The sequence below is a fragment of the Patagioenas fasciata genome, chromosome 24 (assembly GCF_037038585.1).
Source record: "Patagioenas fasciata isolate bPatFas1 chromosome 24, bPatFas1.hap1, whole genome shotgun sequence".
Lineage (NCBI taxonomy): Eukaryota > Metazoa > Chordata > Aves > Columbiformes > Columbidae > Patagioenas > Patagioenas fasciata.
Genome location: NC_092543.1, coordinates 6935518 through 6955558, shown reverse-complemented (window position 1 = coordinate 6955558; position 20041 = coordinate 6935518). Strand labels below are relative to the sequence as shown.

At 46.3% G+C, this 20041-nt stretch overlaps 3 protein-coding genes across 8 annotated transcripts in view; 1 reads left to right on the top strand and 2 right to left on the bottom strand.

The window, feature by feature from the left end:
• The window catches only part of BCO2 (beta-carotene oxygenase 2), a 33551-nt gene extending 13742 nt beyond the window's left edge, over nucleotides 1-19809 (bottom strand). Inside the window, exons 1-4 of one of the 6 annotated variants that reach the window (XM_065855619.2) lie at nucleotides 19470-19809; nucleotides 19288-19392; nucleotides 17064-17208; nucleotides 15853-16538 (exon numbers count right to left, since the gene is read on the bottom strand). In XM_065855619.2, the coding sequence (XP_065711691.1) occupies nucleotides 16373-16538; nucleotides 17064-17208; nucleotides 19288-19392; nucleotides 19470-19794 (741 nt within the window). In that variant the 5' untranslated portion in view covers nucleotides 19795-19809 and the 3' untranslated portion in view covers nucleotides 15853-16372. Of the gene's footprint in view, nucleotides 1-3530; nucleotides 3624-4681; nucleotides 4862-15852; nucleotides 16539-17063; nucleotides 17209-19287; nucleotides 19393-19469 lie in introns of those variants that run through there. The other 5 variants (XM_071798795.1, XM_071798796.1, XM_071798798.1 and 2 more) reach the window with 5 other exon arrangements.
• On the bottom strand, nucleotides 7577-10198 carry TEX12 (testis expressed 12). Its single transcript, XM_065855819.2, has 5 exons — nucleotides 10071-10198; nucleotides 9911-9976; nucleotides 9286-9397; nucleotides 9128-9179; nucleotides 7577-8855 (listed from the first exon to the last, which is right to left on the bottom strand). The coding sequence occupies exons 2-5, from the start codon at nucleotides 9968-9970 to the stop codon at nucleotides 8711-8713; spliced, it is 369 nt and encodes a 122-aa protein (XP_065711891.1). The 5' UTR covers nucleotides 9971-9976; nucleotides 10071-10198; the 3' UTR covers nucleotides 7577-8710.
• IL18 (interleukin 18) lies at nucleotides 11891-15583 on the top strand. Its single transcript, XM_071798800.1, is given in 6 exon segments — nucleotides 11891-11956; nucleotides 12953-13026; nucleotides 14516-14653; nucleotides 14996-15141; nucleotides 15270-15485; nucleotides 15487-15583. Coding segments are annotated over 5 exon segments (597 nt in total). The 5' UTR covers nucleotides 11891-11956; nucleotides 12953-12959; the 3' UTR covers nucleotides 15517-15583.
• Nucleotides 19810-20041: the final 232 nt, after the last annotated feature.

Sequence of the window (20041 nt, the reverse complement as noted above, 5' to 3'; positions counted from 1 at the left end):
AACGAATGAGATAGATTGAGCTGGTAAGTAAACAAGCAATAGCAGAACATGATTATGGAGCCTCTTGTTTGCATGAAATACCTCCCTTATTAGACATAGTTAGAGGACAAAAGCGTCAAGCAAGCATGAACCGATTGGAATGCTGTGTGCTACCAGCACTCAGTTATTGGCTCCAGCAGCCTGGCTTTCAAAGCCTCATCAACACAAGGATTGTTTTAGCAATCCATTTAGCTGCAGAGGTGGATTTACCTAGAAAGTGCACAGGCTGCTGCCTCCCCTTCCGACGCTATCACCTCCTCACCTGTCTCGGGCTTCGTATCCGCAGGTCAGGGAAGCTGCTTTGCTACACCGCTCCATCCTCACCGTGAGACCATTGAGCCTTGAGCAAAACTAGAACTGACGGAGGTTTAAGTGTAAGTGAAACCCTGATAAGAAAGGACAGTGTGGGATACAGAAATGTTGCCCCAAGCCAGACAAGACCACACACTACACAGAGTCCTCATCCTCATTTTTTGCTGTGTCAGTTGGTTCTGGTTATACTACTCGCTTTCACCACTGCTGCTTCCCTGACCTGTGTTCTTTAATGCAGGTGATTAAGTGAATCTGCCTCACACCTTCCCTGGGAGCCTCCGAAACCGCGTGTTGACATCTGCAGAGGAAATTCGCTATTTCGGATGGGAAAATATCTCCAACGGAACCGATTTGGCACACAGCATTTTTCTAAGCTTGCTTCTTTAGCACAGCCACAGACATAATGGGCGTTAGGCACGCAGGAAGGTCAATCGCAAGAGCCTTTCAATGTAGTTCTCTGGCTTGCCAATCCTCAAATCCTTCTTTAGATCTCTAATATGGTAAGTCAGCTAGATAAAGAATTCAGACTGTAGGGCTAAAGCAATTAACCTCAAACCACTGACATCCTCTCCCTCTTAAAATTCAATTAAGTTCTGATTAAATCCTATATGAAGCACTCAATCTGATCCCAACGCAGGTGCTTCAGACTATTTCCTTAGCCATAAGAAGGAGAGGCTTTTCATATCAACCAGCACCTGGCCAGTTTAGTGACTGCCACCAGTACCCGGAGAAATGCAGCTTTGGTAGGACAAGCTAAAGTTTGTAAAGATGTAAAGCAGCAGGAAAAATGAGGGGAACACGTCCCTAAGGAGACGCTTTTACATCGGAGCAGTAACAGAGATGGCGTGAGCAAGGATGGCACAGAAGCTGCATGGAGAGCAGCGTAATTACAGACTGGAACTTAGTGAGATAAACTTCACAAAAGAGCCCAAACAGAAATGGATGAGACCTCATGGGTCACCTCCTCCCAATTGCCATTCCAGAAATCATATATATATGAACTCTATCTTAAAAGTTACCCTGTTTCCTGGCACTTATCCCCTCTGGAGGGCTGCTCATTGCTCAAATTATTATTTGAATTTGCAGAAGGGCTTTATTCCTAGGAGGGTTCGTCCCTCTTGTGTTTCTGTCAGCACTGCTCCATGGCTTTGGTAGCTCTCCCTCTCTCGTGTTTACCACGTGTATTTAGAGTAAGTAATCATATCACTTCCTAAGCTAAGCAAGCCAAGTTCTTTTCGTTTTCCTTCTCCTGTGATAACCTTGCCATTCGCATGATAATCTTAGTAATCCGTCCTGAAATCTGACCTAGTTAGAATTCATTTCAACACGCAGTCTAGAAAGTGGCTGAGAACAGCCTAGAAAACAAAAGTAAGCAATGACCTCTTTTAAACTCAGCACAACACGCACACCAAAACCGGGTCTTTTATTGGCGTTACATAAACCGCCTCGGTATTGCAGATCACTGGTCTGCACTGGAAAACACACGTCCCGGATTTCCTTGGTGACCACCCTCTAGAAAGCAGCGCACTGGAACAACGCAGTGGGGTGGGTGTAGTTAAACAGCTTATTTGCAGAGCCCTTATGCAACCTGCCCTTTTTTTCTCATTTTTCAAGGAATCATTATCCGTGCAACATCCGAGATTTGATCAGCAGCAATAGCAGCAAACAGCACAGACTAATGAGCACATGAGACCATTCCCCCTGTCAGCACAGGAAAGCCTTGCATTCATTCCAAAAAAATGAAGCTTCTGCAATACCTGCACAGGACAGCACAATACAAACACATCAAAGGGAGTCATTTTGCTGCTGATCTGTGAGTGACCATAGCTGTGTTTAGAAACAACACCACACCACAGCTACACATCCTACACTTCTCACCAATTTAAAAAAATCAACCTGAATAAAGTCTACCCTCCAAATTCAATCATAGTTTAATACTAAAAACCGTTAGGTTGATCTGCACCTCCTCTGAAACGCACTGGGCAGATGGAACACAAATACCTCCTACTCAAACGCACCGTTCATGAGCAATTGTAATACAGGTGTGACACCTTCACATTAAAGCTCAGTCATAAAGCTTAACTTGTTGTAATATCTAGAGACACCAATCTCTGCAAAAGACAGAAGGGAGACTCCTTTTTAATGTTGAGCAATCTGTAAATAAGATTGAATACGGATGCAGCTCTACTGTTCTGGCTGCACTCCCAGGCAGAACAACTCCAATAAGCAACAAGGCACTGCAGTCCCAATGGGGCTTATTGTGTTTGCTTGAACATAACACCTGAAAATCAGCACAAGATTACAACGTGCCATCTCTAAAATCTCATTTCTGTGCTATAATTCCTTTTTACGTCAAACCTTTAAAAAAAAGGCTTAAGATCTAAAGTCCCTTTGGCACAGCGGAGCAGGGGCAGCGCCAAACACAGCATCCTAGTTTCTCCTCAAATCTTTTCTAAAGGCTGTAAGCAATTCCTACAGAATTATCATAGCCTGGCAATGTTTGTTCGTATACGGTTTCCATTTGAAACGCAGTGTGCCGTGATTTCTCTGCCTGTCACAAGCTGACATCCTGGCACTGATTATTTATATCCCGAAAGAGCAGATCCAAGGACAAGCACATTGAAAACGTTTGTGTGCAGAAGATACCCCACCTGCTTTGGGTGGGGTGGCAATGAATCAGACATTAAATTGTACTTAAGTAGCAGTAGAGGTGGAGCAGAAAACACTAACAATGGATGGGGGAAACACAGAAGCCATTTGCTGGCCATGAAATTGAAATTTCATTTGCTATAGCAAACTCACTTTGATTTTAACCCACATATTCAAGTCCAAGGCACCCCGGAGCAGACTGCAGGACAGGCTTTAGAAGAGAATGCTCACAGTTAATAATTTTAAAGCGGGGAGAGTAACGCAAGAATTATGTTTTGCCTGATGACTCACGCAAATTCAGAAGAACCTTACAATTGATTTGGAAATCCTCTGGCACAAGATACAGGCCACATTATGATCCTTGTAAATCACAGACTGGAACAACAGAGCACACAAAGCAGCTTTCCCCATTGCCGTAGCTCTCGGTCTCTGCTCTGCAGACTCCTGCCCTCACCCTCTCCCTGCACCAGGCTCGAACCCCTCAGCTCAGCCCAGTGTCCTGCACTGATTCCTGGAGTTGTTGCACTTGCCTTGTGTCTGCTGGGAAGTCCCCATGCTTGATTCCTTGTTCCATCTAGCAGGTTGATTTCCCAAAGCCAGGGGCTCAGACAACTGCTTCCTTGCTAACAGGCGGAGAAGCAAAGAACAACGTAAGCAAAGTGACAGAAAACACGGGGACAAGAATGGGAGGAAAGGAGTGCAGGGCAGCTTGTTAAAGGGAGAACAGCAGCTGTGAACTGTGTGGACTCTTGCATCTGAAATACCTGCTGATTTCCCACAGAAACCTATAGAAATAGTGTCTATGCTTCGGGGGTGTTGTTTTTGTTAAATATTGATTTACACTATCAAGCCCTGGGAACACTTATCCTAGAAGGCACTACAAACAACTGGTGAGTTAGGGAAATTTTGCCAGTGTCACAGGAAATATATCAGATTGAATACATTTTATTTGCACTTTTTTCTTTTATGATAACTGTTTCACTCAAATGCCTGAACAAATAATAGAGGATTTTCTTTTTCATTATTCAACATTCTCAGCTTTTAGCCAAATTGAGACAACTCTATGCCAGCAAGCTTTTTCAAGAAGACCTTAGTAGAAGGGAGATTTCAACAAGAGACAGAAAACGACGCAAGGAAATGGGCAGGTTTTTCACCTCACTCAGGTAATCAAGACAAGAAACTCAGCTCTTTATGTTCCTATGTAGTTCAGCTTTAAAGGATAATAACAGAGGTAGAGTGCAAGAGAACTAAGGGAGCAGAGAGCCCCAGTTTCAACAGGAATCAGAGGTGATGCAAAGTCCCTTGGAGTGGTTTCCCACTCGCACGTTCAGCCCGAAGCTCCAGTGCCGTCGCTGCTCCGGGCGATCCTCTCCCTTTCACAGCCCGCTTGCCGTCCCACGGCTCCCTTGCAGAGAGAATCTGCTGCCTGCTGGTTTGCCAGCTCTAAACCATCAGGATCTGCTCGTAATCCGAGAGAACCTGTGCAATGTGCTTGTCCGTCCTGTTTATCTTTTAAATAAACAACAGAGAAATTCTGGCTTCTAACAAACATTTCAAACTGCTTAGTTCCTAATTTCTGATCAATAGAAATGAAATTGCTCTACCGACCTGTGTCAGCAGCAACAGCAAACTCCTTGCCGAGATGATGGGATAGAACGATTTGTTTGTTTATGCACTTTACCTGGAACGAATTGCATCAAAGAGCAGAGGAAATGCCGCAAATTAGCAAGCAGGAGGCTGATGGCAGACAAAAGGATTTTGGAAAACATATTCCGCTTGGAAGAAGGCATCGGATCGGACATGGTTAGGCAGGGTACCGGTGCCAGGATGGCAGTGTGCAGCCAGCACTGATGGATCAGGTGGAGAGAGCTGCCTGACATCATCATTTCAGAATAAAAGCCAGGAATGTCTGTCCAAGCAGGGCAGGATGAGCGAGCCAGCCTGCCCTCCGCTCCGTGGCCAGGCCAGGCGGCCACCAGGCACAGGGGACACCCCCCCCGGCCCCAGCAGCTCCACAGCCCTCACCGACCCTCACCTGCGCCAGGTGAGCTGCCAAAGCACTTAAAGCACACATTGCCACTGTGGAAAACTGTGCTCTACCACTATCTGCTGCTTGTAGCTGGAGGAATTGGAAGAAAGGGGAGCAGAGGAGATGCATCTGTACATTGAGACAGCCAGGCTTCAAGGTAATTGTTTTAAAAATTCTTGTCACCTAGTCTTGTCTTTTTTGCCTGTCAAAACCACCTTTTTGCTTTGTTTCAAAAGCTGAGTAACCATTCCACAGCTCAGTGAATCTCAGGGCTCTAGGAGTTACGGCTGCCACACCAGATCAGACGATCGGACAGGGAAGCAGCCACACAAGCCCTGCTCTGCTGTTCCAGACCAAGGGGACCGCAGATGGACCGTTTCCTCCAGGATGCCGAAAGGAAGCCCCTGGCACCCTGCAAGTGCACGGCAATGGCCGTGTTTGTTTCATGGTATTGAGCAGCTCTCAAAAGCTGCCCCATCCCTTGAGAGAGAGCAAGGCAGCACACACTGTACCCACATCTGTGCTAAAACGCAGTTTCATTTCAGGGGAACGGTCTCAATTGGCCTTTTCATGGGGAAGAATTCTTGCTGAATACGTAAGCTGTGCATTATCTGTTACTCTTTGGTTTCAGCTTTTAGATAATAGAAGAGCACAGAGAGAAACTGCGTATTAGCTTTTCATCCCTTATACTTTCCAGGCTGTGGAGGTGCTCACAGCAGGCTCAGAAATGCAAGAGACTCACTGCCAAAAACTGTTGGAACTTTGAATAAGATGTTCCCACATTTGTTTTCTAATCTATTTATATTCTGTTACTGATCCATCGTCTTAGAGGTTCTTGTTGAATTACTAAGTCACTGCAGCTTAAACAACAGGGAGAAGTTAAAAGAAAACATAGTTACCAGCTGAGCTTTGCTGATCAGATTTGGCAGCTTTAAAGCCAATTAATTTTCTGTTCAAGCCTCCTTCAGTAAAACTGGAAAGCGGATAGCGATGGGACAGGTGCCAGCCAGATTTCCTGTGGAGCTCATTCCTGAGAGATGGAATCAATGAGCTTTTAGTTTCACATCAGAAGAACACAGTAAAAAATCTGGGTTTGTTTCTCCCAATAAATACTGAAATACATGAGAGAGGCTATCAGTACAGCAACACCATCAGCAGGGTAGACAAATTAGAAACAAATAGGAAAACAGTACAATTAGTATCTAAACCATTAGAAAATAAGAGTGGAACACTGAAGGGCAGCCAAGAGGAAAACGCTCTATACTTCTAGCCAGCAAAGTAATTCAGGAAGGGTCCCTTTTAAACAGGAAGATCTTTATGTGTGAAACAACCTGTAAGTGGGAATTTAGCATGCTGAAGGATTTTTTAACTTCAAAAGAGAAGAGACTGGTTTGTTTCCAATGGATGCTTTAAAATTTCTGAACTTACCATTTCAAGCTGGAACTTTCTAAAGCTACGTATTTTATTCCCTTTACTTGATCAGTATTTATTTCTCTATATATCATCACAAAGATTCGTGAAGCAAAAGCAGAAGCTTTGTTGCCTTTAGAAAATGTAAAACACCCATTAGAAAAATCTTGCAACACTGGGAATGAAGGCAGGACAACGGAGGAGTTTGCCTTGGTCGATGAGATGGGTTAGGGAGCAGTTCGGCAATCCGGACACCCATAAATCCATGGGTCTGGATGGGATGCACCCGCAGGTGCTGAGGGAGCTGGCTGAGGTCATTGCTGGATCGCTCTCCATCAGCTTTGCCAAGTCTTGGGAAACGGGAGAGGTGCCAGAGGACTGGAGGAAGCAAATGTCACTGCAGTCTTCAAAAAGGGCAGGAAGGAGGACCTGGGTAACTACAGACCGGTCAGCATCACCTCCACCCCTGGGAAACTGATGGAACAAAGCCAGAGAGTCGTGGTCAATGGGGCAGAGTCCAGTTGAGGCCTGGATCCAGTGCAGTGCCTCAGGGTCAGTACTGGGGGCTGTATTATTCAATATATTCATCAATGATTTGGATGAGGGAATAGAGTGACTGCCAGCGATTTTGCTGATGACACCAAGCTGGGAGCAGTGGTGACACTGGAAGCTGTGCTGCCATCAGAGACCTGGACAGGCTGGAGAGCTGGGCAGGGGAAAATGTAATGAAACGTAACGTCTCTTTGAATTGTAAAATCCCCTTACTACTACCACAGAGATCCCACTCTAAATGGCAGCACATAATGACAACCAATCAGAGAAGAAATCCCTGCAGAAAAACAAGAGTCATCATTTAGAGAGGTACGTCTTGAATTCAACTGCCCTTGAATGCCAGCCCGAGCAGTCCTTCATTCTTCTAATGAGTGTGGGTTTACTAATTTCTATTGCATTTTATCAGGTTTTTAAATGGAGCAAACAGCTGCAACAGCAATACAATGTGTCTGTGCCTTCTGGATCCCCTGAAGGAAGCAACTTAAATTATGTGACCCAGTAGTTTTCTTAATAATAACAGGCAGATATCTCACCATAATGAAAACTGTTTAATTTTTCTTTAAAGGCTTACATTAATAACTCTGGGTAAATTTCCAAATTCTGGCACTTCATAGATGATGATTTAAAACTCTCCTTTTCGTTATCATTCTAGATGATCACAGACTTTACAAACACTTTGCACAATATTCTAGAAAATTCAACTCCCAAAACATTCTCTCTTTCTCCCACTTTCTTCTGTTGAAACAGCGTTACCAAAACCAGTTACAAACCAAGATGCAATTATTAGGGAAAAAGTAAGAGACTGGTAAAATATAACGTACCCTGGTGGTGACGTTTTTGAAAGCCTTTAGGTGCTAAAGATGCAGATAGGCACCTTATGGGATTTTCCAAAATTCCTAAGCATCTAAGGCGCTTACACGCTTAGGCCCTTTGAAAATCCTACTAAGTGCATATCTGCATCTTTAGTATCTAAATACCTTGAAAAATCTCACCCTGGATGTCCGGTTTCCCTCATCATTTGTTTTAAATAGTATCAGTTTGACAGGCAGCACATTTGCTCGTGACTTTTATCTAATAAGAGGAGGAGAGGAGGATTAAGACTGAAAGGATTTAGAGAAAATTAACACACAGTACTGGGGTAAAGATATATTTATATGTTCAGAGACAAAACAGAAATAAGATTGCAAGTACATTCTATGGAGATTTAGTACTAAAATATTTCTTAAGTAGTAATAAAAAAATAAAATAGTTGATAAGAAAAAAATCAGAGGTCCTTTTCCACTTACATTGTAAAATTCTGTGTTTCATAGAAATGTTTCTGTACTATGTTCTAGAGTGAAAGATTAGTTATGACAATAAAAGAAAAGAAATCCTTAGCAGTGCCATTAGAAATACCGTGGCTGCTTCTGGATTAGGTTGCATTGAACTTCCATAGTCTCAAAGCTAAGCAATGCAAAATCCACCCTACTTCCTTTTTCAAATGCTTCCAGTATTTTCTAGCGCAGGAAGCACAGGGACAGCCCCAGCAATGGTGACAAAAGATGCTTTAGTGTGTATAAATTTAAATTAAGTTACTGCTTCAGTTGTTGAAAGTTTCCTGAACTGCTAGAAATATTTACATAGGACACATTCATCATAGCGCTCAGCATGGTTCCTGTTTCAGTCCACAAAATGTACTACAAGATCTGCTCTGTCTGTCTGCAACCTGACAAGCTCCATTTAGCTCTGCAGAGTATTTGTGATCACAGCGAATCTCTGTTTCAGACTCTCCCTTTTCTGCTTTAAGTGGTTTTCTATGGTCCTTGCTTCTTTTAAGATTCCATCGAGTTCTTCGACATAAGAAGCATCCATCGCTGCTCTCTCACTTAATTGAAAAAAATCTGTGGTTAAAATCATTACTAAAGATGTGAAATTTCTCACTAGTTAGAACTACTTTTCTGCTTTACTTAAAGAAACGTTGTCTGTCAGCACTCACTTTTGACCGGGTTAGTTCTCTGGTACAACAGAAACCAGCATTTTTATTTCAAGATCTATGTTCAATAGTTTTCAGCACTAATTTCTCTAAACTGCAGCCACACAATCCATCTTATCTAGGTAAGTTAGAAAAGTGCTGTACGAGCAGGACAGTTAACTTGCCTTAGAATGTTGGCATATTTTGATAACAAGTTCTTAATTTCTTTATTCATCTCTGTTAAAAGACAAAAAGTAATTTTACTTAAACATTTCAACAAATGTTTATCTCAATATCCCATTAAGTAATTAGACAGCTACTTCCAGTGTATGTAATACATCACCGTTTAAAACTTTGTCCAGTGGTTCAGGTTTGTGAAGGGACTGCGAGCCCTCAGAAAAAGCCAAGTCTGTGCTTTCAAGGGAGGACAACTGAGGATTTTCTGAAGCTTCATTCTAATAACAGAGCACAAAAAAATCACAGGTTCTAGGACTTCAGTACAAATAGAGTTTAAGTAGAAAAAGAAGCGTCTTACAAATATCTCGAGAGACTATTTTCAGAGAAAGTACAAGTGTTGGCTTCACAGCATCAACACCACCCATTGTGAACAGGCACAACATCTCAGTGCTGGGGGAGTGTGTGGGTAGTACCAGCTTGAGAAGTTCTGCTCATATCAGAAGTTTGTGTACTTGACAAGGCCGCTCTGGAGGAGCCCTAGAGAACCGCGTTGCAGTGCATGCCCAGCTTTGTTGGACTCGAAACACTGCGAGAAATTTTAGCCTCCTCACACAAGAAAGTCAAAGAGGCTTCCCCTAACCTACACAACCCGACATGGAGCTCTCTGCTCCTTCAGAGGAGCCCACAGCAACGCCAGAGAAGGACATGGGGGTGGAGGGGGTTGCGTGGCTCCCCCGGGGCCAGAAGAAGGGTCCAGGTTCTCCCTCCCTTTCTCATACACTACTGCTCACCTCCATCTCTTTTTTACGTTTACATCTGCTTTCATCAGATTTTTGAGCGTTGCTTGTCATCGCTGCCTGATAAGAAGTACAATGTCGTATTTGGCGAGTGATTACAGTGTGCAAGTGGAAAACATATCTATATAAAAGTACGCAAACCCGCAAGCAGTACCTCTGTACGCTCCCCTGTCCCCTCACCAGAGGCAGAGCCCCCAGGGCCGGCCAGTCCGGGCCTGCCCGGCTCCAGCCCAGCGGCTCCCAGAGGTGCCCCGGGTGCTGAGGCCGATCCTGCCTCGTCCAGAAGGGACCAGCCCCGTGCCCCCACCCCGGAGGACCCGGGGCAGCCCCTCCGCCCTGGCGCGCTCCCCGGGCCTCTCTCCTCACACAGCGCCGGCCCAGGCCGCTTCAAAGTCCTCGCGGCCGTTGGCGGCCGTTAACGGCCGGTGCGCGAGGGGCGGCCGCGGCGCGGGGAGCGGCCCCGGAGCCCCGGCCTTGCCCGGCAGCCCCCGCTGAGGCTGTGGCAGCCGGGCCCGCCTCTGGAAGGCTGGTTAGGGAACACGCCCGCACGGCTCCCCGCCGAAACCTCTCCCGTTTCGGCCATGCCAGGTAGGAGCGTTTCATCCCCGTTACACAGATGACTTAGAGCGGGATGAAACTGACTCGTTATTTAAAGCGTTGCGCTGTCCACAATTGCGGTCGTATTTCGTCTTCTAAGCATCTGCGACAAGTCTAGTCACAGGTTGAATCACTGGTAACGCTGTGGGATGACAGCGAAATGCCAGAAGAAGCTAGACGGGTCTGCCTCAGAGAATAAGCCGTGAGTTACTCAAATCTGAGAGACTAAAATGAAGCTGAAGAAAATTATTCAGAGGTTGAAACTTAAAAGGCTGGAGCTGTTTCTTTGGAAAAGACAAGAGGCAATTTGATCGTACTTCGCAGGAAGAGACTATTTGTTACAAAATGGCTATCGGGAAAACACACAGAAATGAATGAGTACCCAGAATCCTGTTAATTGTCACATTAAACACCCCGTAAACGCCAAAGGCAGCACTTACACTTCGAGAAGCATCCCACTCCGAGCCTGCAGCAGTCGGGTTTGAATCACAGTCATCGCTGATTTATCTATTTGCAATTAACAGATAAGTGGGAAACAATTTACAGCTGGTAAATTAGGAACTACCAATCGGGCTTCGACTACTAGCCGGTGTCCGGTTGTCTGTTTCCCTGAAAGGAGCCCAAATTCCTGCCCTGGAGCTATCTATTTATAAAGGGATAGAAAATAATTGGAAGATTTCCCACCAGAAACCAGTGATATATTTCTTGTTATTGTTACGAAGAACTAGAGGCGTGCAATGTGTGTTCAATCCCGAACTGGCTTCCCCCCAGGCAGCCGCAAAGTTTACGGGCACTTTTTCAGTGTGTGGAGAAGGGGCAATCTACATGCCGATGGCTAATGCCTGTTTCAAAACTGCTACTTGAGACTTTATTGACCAAGCAAACGGACTACAAGACGTCCTCTGACGACATCTATGTGAGATTAAGAGATTCGTACAAAGCTTCCTTTGTAACCTCAGATCATGATTTGCCTTCCCCACCGAGGAGGGGAAGTGCCGCAGAATAAATGCAGACGTAGACAGATATCTTGGGAAAGAGCCCTGATTTCCTCTGCAGTTTTTCAGTCGGCTTTTTTTGTCCTCTAGCGAGCCAAGCCGCCAGAAAACCCCCCTCGCTCGCTCGTTCGTTCGAGCAGGCGCCCCGTCCCGCAGCAGCGGGCTCGCCCTCCGCCCCGCTCGCAGGAAGGCATGCGGGCGGCACGGCACTGAGCCTGGCCCGGGCAAGCCCGAGCACCCAGCCACACGGGACTCCGCAGCCGCCCGGCTTTCAGCTCCGCCGCCCGAGGTACGCGGGGATGCGTGCGCGGGGGAGAGGGTCGGGATCGCGTCCCGCGGGGCCGAACGCGTGGGCTCCGGCCGCGGGAGCGGGCGTCGGCGGTCCCCGCCGCGCCTGCGCTCGCCCTTCCGTCTCGCATCGTTCCGCTGCAGCCCACCGAGGAGCGAGGTAGGACGGCCGGCGCCTCCCCGTCCTGGCCGGGCAGAGCGCGAACCCTCCGGTGGTGGCGATGGAGGGCGGGCATCCCGGAGCCGCACCGCGGGCAGGCGCTGCGCAGCGGTCCGAGCGCTGGCGGCTCCGCGCCCCCGGCTCCCGCGCTGCGCTGGGCTCCGCTCCAGCGCGGTGCAGCTCGCCAGGGTGTGGCCCTGCTGGGCACCCTGGTTCCCCGCGGGGCAAGTCGCTGCGCACTGCCTCGAACACTCAGCTACAAATGCCTTTTAGCTTCTACTGTTCCTTTCAGATGTACTTGGTGAAAGATGTAACCGCCTGCGACTGCACATCAGGGAAAAAGTGTAGTAGTTTTATATGTTTTACGCATTAAATCAAAGGCCATCTTTTCATTTAATCCTTCTGCAATCATTCCTGCCTATGCCTTCCCCCTCTGCTTTAGAATTAGAGTGGTCCTGGACTTCTTGGTTTACTTGATGGCAGATGAGACATGCACTACGTAGTCTTGTGGTATTTCATTTCGAAGACTTGGGTACGCATGTTTTGAAATAGAAATGCATTCCTCTTCTGCACGAACCAGCCAGAACTATAGACCACATAACAAATATGATGAGAACAAATCACTCTCAAATACTTCCCTCAAAGGGTGGGGTTTTTTTCTTCCTAAAATGACTGTTGTAATTTCCAAGGGAAATCTATCTTCTTCACTTCTTCCTCTGTCACTCTTGAGGGGGAATAGCTGTGAAATCAAGCTCAGAATTCAACCGGAGTTAAAACACCATAAGCAAGTAACAGAACTTGAAGGCTGCTTTGTGACATTCTAAATCATGAGAAAAAGCAACAGAGGAGACCAATCGCTTAAAAAGGCAGTTTTCCAACAGGTAGCCAAACATGCCATCCCTGTTACAGTATTGTGTGCTAGAGCAGAACTAGCCCAAGGCACAGAGTAAGCAGCACTGTTCCTGACTCCAAATCCTCTCCGTGTGTTTTTGGCAGGGTGAAGATGAGCGATGAAGACATTCTGGTGCGTGCAGTACAACTTGGAGAAAACTTCTGCCTCTATTTTGAAGGTAAGCCTTACTCGCTGCTGAAGGACACACAGTGTTATCTTTCTGCGGGGAAGATCAAAAGCTGATACCCAATTAAACCCTTTCCTGGGGCTGGCAACCCTGGTGTTCTGGAATCCTGTTCCCCCATGTTATTTGAGCAACCCTCAAAGCAGTTACAATCCACCCCACTCAGAAGAATGACAGGTTTTAGATTGTTAGGCTGTTCACTGCAAAAAGAATCTGAGCTTGAGACAGCTGTGTTAACAGACCAGTACCATATCGTCGATGAACACCTTAAGCATTTAATAACCTGTTGTTGTTTGAATATAATTCCTTTATCAGTCTGATTTCACCTAATTTCCCCATAAGCCTCAGTTTCAAGCATTGTTAGACTAACATTTGAGTCAGCGAAATATTTGTTGCTTCATCTAATACATTCCTGTAAAGGAAACTCCCAAGTGTTGTAATACTGTGCGGTGGGCTTGAAGTGTGTGGACAATTTCCAATCTTATAGGAAAATGTTAGAAAACAATCTCTTCTTTAGAGGCAATGTTTAAGGACTGTTTCTTGTTCCTTTGCTCACACAAAGGTGTTGATGAAAACAGAAATTTACATGCTATTTACTCCCTGGTTATAGCTTTAAACTGACCCGAGCTGTTCACCCTTCAGTAACCCTAAACCATTTTGCATGCCTCTTGGTTTGGTGGTAACTCCAGTTCTCAAATGACTGGTGGTTTCATCATTCTGTTGAGTTTGTTATGCTCACAAATAAAATACACTCTGTGGTTAGAGTAGTTCAGCTTGGTGGATGAGCGATACCGGGGGTACAACTGGAAATGCACAGACGGCTGTGTGCCTTCCCATCTTGTAGAACAGAACTGGCTAGAAAGCGCTTTCTTTTGTGGGTACAGAGCTTAATGTTGTTTTTCCTTTTCTTTTCTTTTTTTCATCGCTGGCTTGGAACCAAGATGATGATGGTAAGGTGACCGGTCACTATTTATTAACTTCATTAGCAATTTTAGCTGAACTAACCTGCTCACTCTCGCTAGCCCACAAATGCTTTCTGTGCCTTAGAGAACAAGTTTTCAAACCCATAATGGCTACTGTAAAAATAAAAGTGTGTTGCAGCTCACCTTCTCCTTCTGAAGTCAATGTTGCTTTATTTCCTCCTAAAGTACAGGTTGGCGGCTTCCCTAACCTAAGGACCTTTACATGCAATTCGAACTGTTGGGCAAAAGAGAGAACTGTTGCTTCTGAATGCTCATTAACACACAGCAGCTTCTCGTGCCTGTTTATACGGACTGCTGCAATCTGGGACACCCTCCTGGCACCCGGGCTGCTACAGCCCAGGGATGGAAATAATTACATGGCCTCACTTTTATTTGAGATTTCCATGCTAAGAACCTATTCCAGCTGGCATCCTTATCGATGAGATTAAGCCCGTAGGGATCTGTTAAAATCTGAGATTACAGCTAAAATATTTGACCTTCTTTGCTTGCTATTTCTATAGGGCTGGAGTGTGATGCCTTTTGTAAGGAAAAGGTTCTCCACCGGGTCCTTCGGAATGTGAGGAGCCAGCTGCTTGTGGTGCGACCAGATTTAGACATGGCGGCGTTTGAGGATGTGACAGATCAGGAGATGAAGTCTGGTACACCCTTTTCAAATATACGCTATGACCATGGCCCTGTTTGTTCACTCTAGGTGTGCTCAGTAACCACTGACTCTAAACGAGAGTAAAGACTTCATTTATAAGCATAAAGCTAAGCTAAGAGAGCGGAAATCTTGTATCTTAGGGGGCCTCAGCAGCTCATTCAGAACTATATTTATGGAACACATTTACAGTTATAATACGGTTTACAGATTACTATTTAGAAATCCAATGCTTGCTTTACGGGAAGAGTCAGTTGCCGGTGGAACGGTAAGACCCAACACACTGAACTGCTGCAGCTCTCTCCTGAGCACCTATTAATTATAAACAATTTCCATGCAGGCAGTGGAATGCACTTCAACGTTCACTACTACAAAACTACCACACCTTCCGCAGGGATGCCTGTTGCATTCAGCATCCAGGTACAAGACAAAAGCTATTACATGTGTTGTGAGAAAGAGCAGGGGAAAACCATCGTTCGATTTAGGGTAAGTATCTGCTTTCCACACCTTATGTATGTATAAGTATAGGCAAAATACAGAATTCAAACATGCGTAAGAAACAAAACTGCTCCTGCCTTACGCTGGGACTAACCCATTGCGTTTCTCTTCCTCAGGAAGGAGAAGTTCCCAAAGAAATTCCCGATGAAAGTAATGTAATTTTTTTCAAAAAGACGTTTACATCTTTTAGCTCCAGAACATTTAAGTTTGAATACTCGCTGGAACAAGGAATGTTCTTGGCCTTTGAGGATGAAGGCTACTTGAGAAAATTAATTCTAAAGAAACTGTCGAGAGAAGACGAAGTGGATGAAACCATGGAAATAAGTTTACAAGTCAAGTCAGAATGAAAGTTACAACCTATGACGTACTTCAACAGCTTTAAATATGTTTGGGATTTTTCTCAAATAAATCTTACTCTTCATTCACCTGAGATGAGCTGGTTTTGTGGTTTTAGCTACATGAGTCAGTACGAAAATGAGCATCACCCAGTCCTCTTCTGCTTCCTCCTAACAGCATGACAGAAGTACCATTAGAATAAGGACAATACATATTCATAAAAATAGTGGTTGTTTTATAACATCTAATAACTCTATGAATTAGGGCTTTTTTTCACCCAAAATCAAATTCAAATACTATCTGCAGAGAAAACATTTCAAATAACCCAAAAGCAGTAAAAATTGTTCAGAAGTGCACACACAGTTTCTGTAAATTCTTTATTGTATGGATTAAGAAAAAAGCATTCCCTTTTTACATCAGAGTCCAGAGAGTTACAGGGTGTGCCCTACATCCAGTTCAGCTGTGCTGTCAGCAGGGACAGTTCAGTTTTCTGCAAGTCAAATTTGGTTTACAAAATAGGAAACCAAGCAACGGTTTAGAAAACATCAGTAAAGCTGCCATTCCAAGGTACCGTCAGCTGTGTAACTCTGTCATTGATAATGACTCATTAATTCCTCCCAATTACAGTGCAGCTTAAATCAACTTTCTCTCACCTGGACATTCCCCACTCTAAGTCTACTTTTTCTAACATTTTTACTGCTATTGCACTAAATCAAAAAATTATGGATATTTATTTCTAAAACGCGAGCTCTGCACTTGCTGCAGCACGTACTCACTACAGACCCATGGTTATTAATTTCTTTCGCATTAAACATGTTCATAAAAACGTTACGAAGCAGAGGCAGCGGTGAACAATCGTGTTTGTCAGGGACTCGGTTGCATCTCAGAGACTCCACAGCATGGCAACGGCCCTGCAGATACCGACATCGTGATAGTTAAAGTAGCAGAGGCCAGCAAAGGTGAGAGCCGACAGTACATACAGACCCGTATTGGCCACTTTAATGGGTGTATCTCCATGGACGTAGTCAGTTATAACCTGTCCGAGACCCCTACAGAAAGAGACAGAAAAGAGCCGAAATGAGGAAAGAGCGTTCCCCACTTAAAACCACACTGTTCATGTGAGCGCTCCAACAAAATGACTCAAACACATCATTCTTTCTCACCTGCTACTATCAACCTTTCCTAAAGAATACCCAGTTCCCCAAAAAGGTGCACCTACTAAAAAGAAGCCAACCAACAGTCCACATATTCTATTAAAAATATACATATTGACTCAGAGTTTTCTTAACAGTACTGAAGAAACAAAGTGTTGAGCACAGCTCTTTCAAACAACAGAATCCGCAGATTCTGCTTCCAAGAAACAGTGGGCAGCTTATCTGGCTTCCCTTTCCAGGAAGAATTTTTTCCTAATATCCAATCTAAACCTCCCCTGGCGCAACTTGAGGCCGTTTCCTCTTGTCCTATCACTTGCTACTTGGGAGAAGAGACCCTGCAACCTCCTTCCAGGCAGCTGTGAAGAGCGAGGAGGTCTCTGCTCAGCCTCCTTTTATTTAACACGGACCTATTGTGCTTACCAGTGGCCATGAAGAGTGAGGGCTGCAGCCAGCGAATAGTCCATGGCCGGTCCAGGGAACAGGTAGGCGGCAGGAAGGAGACCCAGCAAGAGGACACTGACCGCTCGCTCACCTGTCCAGTGCAAGGATGCAGCCTTGGAACTGCCTGCAAGGAGAAGTATTTTTCAGGGCAAAGTTCCTGCCTGAAGTGCTGTAACCTTAGAACCAGACACCTCACCCTGATCAGCACCTCACAATTACGTGTTTTCTCCAACCCAATTACTAAACTTTCATCCAAGCAAAACCTTTGAAATACTGCTATGGACCTACTTTACAATGCCTTTTTGTCTAGCGAACTTCCTGAATATTATGTACTATTTACTACTCCCACCTTTTGAGAAATGGCTTTGAGATCCAGATAACCACAACTCCAAGTTCCAGTGAATGGCACACCATGGTAAGTGTGCACAGCTCTGCCCAGAACCAGCACTGCTATTTTAACTGTGAACAGCAGGTTAAACTTCTGGCACCATCAAGTCCTATATGGCCTAGAAGCAGCCTAAAAGCCAAAGGATTTCAGTCCTCCATTGACACTCTGCTGGGCACAACCTGAACCACATGACAGCATCCCAGTTAGGGAGCCCTGGAACCAACTCTTACCTTTTAGAAGCATGCAAATACTATTAGGGAAGGAAGAAAGAACTAAAGCCAAACATCTAGGAAGTTCTGGAGTGAACCCACACCCTAGCACCATAAACAATATTTTGAACCAGAATGTCAGCATCAGCCCAGGCTAAAAATGTCAAAAATCGACTCTGTAAAATTACCTTTATAACAGAACACCCCGCCAAAGTGCCTACCTAACTCACAGATATTATCCATCCATCTAAACCAAAACGCAAATGTTGTTCTTCATTTTTGCAAGGAGAAGGAAATTTAGAAAGTGATAAGATGAGAAATGCAAAGGACCTGAAGTAAAACATGAAAGAGCCGGGCTGTGGACTAATAAGCTGTCCCTGCAGAAATCCATGGCCAAGAATGCTTCCCAGCACACACATGAAGTCTGTTGTCAATATGACGTTCAGAGCAGGAAAGAAGGAAACGGCTTAGCTGTCTCTACACCAATTTCTTTTACAAGTGTTTCATCATCCTTTCCACTTCTAAGTTGCATTGTAATGGCCTCAAAACATCCTTAACTTCCAGTCAAAACATTTCTCATATTTAATTATGCAACTGGCATGGTTATCTTTCATCACCGCGTGGAGAACACAGAAAACAATCCAAGAAATGCTGTCTGCCCACGGGTCAGACTTCTCAGACCAACCTCCCTGAATCAGCAGCTCTGCTGTTCAGGAAGTCACAGCTGCAGTGTTTTCACGCTACTGATAGATAAGAAAAGTTACACCTTCTTCCTGATTCCTTTAAAAATCTTTCAACCTTCTCTCCCACTCCAAAACCCCACCATCTTCGTTAATAAGCAGAGATTTCATTTTTAGCACTCAGCTCTTATCTCCTATTTCGAGACTCACAGCACTCACAAGCTTGAAACCGACACGACTGTTTGAAACTCAAGCAGCGTCAAGTCAAACCCGCCTTGTCTTAAACCAGACCTGAGCGGAGCGCAGATCAACAGCCGCGCCACGCGCCGAGAGCCGTCCTGTCACGGGCGATGGTGGCACATTCTGCTCATACCTGTAGCTTGCCTCATGTGACAAAAACTACTGTGACTATCATCGATGTTTTCTGCCGGCTGCTCCTACCTGGCTGATAAAAACAACAACCCTGACCAGACATGGGTGTAAAGGGCACATGAAGAACAAACGCATCGTTTGGCGGCACTTGGAGCAACGGTTCCGAGAACGGGGGAGTAACGGCTCAGCACCGGCTCACAGACCCGGTGCGGGCCCGGGGGAGACGAGACCCCCCGCGCACACAAACGTGCACACACACACGCACGCACACACATACATACACACACACACACATACATACACACACACACGCATACATACACACACACGCACACACATACATACACACACACACGCATACATACACACACACACGCATACATACACACACACACGCATACATACACACACACACGCACACACATACATACACACGCACGCACACACATACATACACACACACACGCACACACATACATACACACACACGCACACACATACATACACACACACGCACGCAGCCCCGCAGCCGCGGGCGCTGCCCGGGGACGTACCCTGGCGCTGCTGGGGGGAACTGTGGCTCTGCCGCGCCGGAGCGCTCCGATCGGCGACGGCCGCCAGGACCGCGGCGCGGGGGCGAAGGGTCCTCCCGAGGAGAGCTGCGGAGAGAACGGGGACGAGGGGTCAGGGCGCGGCGGGCCGGGGCGCCGCGGCAGCCGGGCCGGCGGGCACTCACCCATCTGCGCTCCGCGGGGCCGCGCCAGCCCCGCTCGCAGCAGCACCAGCGCCGCCATCCTCCGCACCGGGCCAAGGGCACCGCGCACCGGAGCTGGAAGCCGCTGCCGCCGCAGACCTTCCGCTTCCGGGCCGGGGCGGCAGCGGCGGGGTGTCCCGGTTCGCTGCGGCGGAACGGGGCGCCGAGGAGGACCCGCGGCCGTGCCCGGAGCCCTTGGGGCGGGAGACCCAGCCGAGTCGCGCCTGCGACCCCCGACCCAGAAGCGGCTGCGCAAAAGCCGCTCAGGGCAGCGAGAGCTGAGAGCGGAGGAGATGCTTGGGCGCATCTTCAAAATCCACAATGGCCACAGCAGATCCTCGCCTGCACGCTTGCTAATGAAAAATGTGTGTACCAGGAAAGCTGTACCAAAGAAACACCTTGAACGCCTCCCGTGATGTACCTAAAGCACCTGCATTGTTATTGCATGACCGACCAGCAGAGAAGCGGCTGCGGTGAAAGGGCGAGCGGCCAAAGCTGGCCGAGTGCAGCGCTGCTTTCTCAACGTGTTCTGCATTAGCCAGCAGACAAGGGCA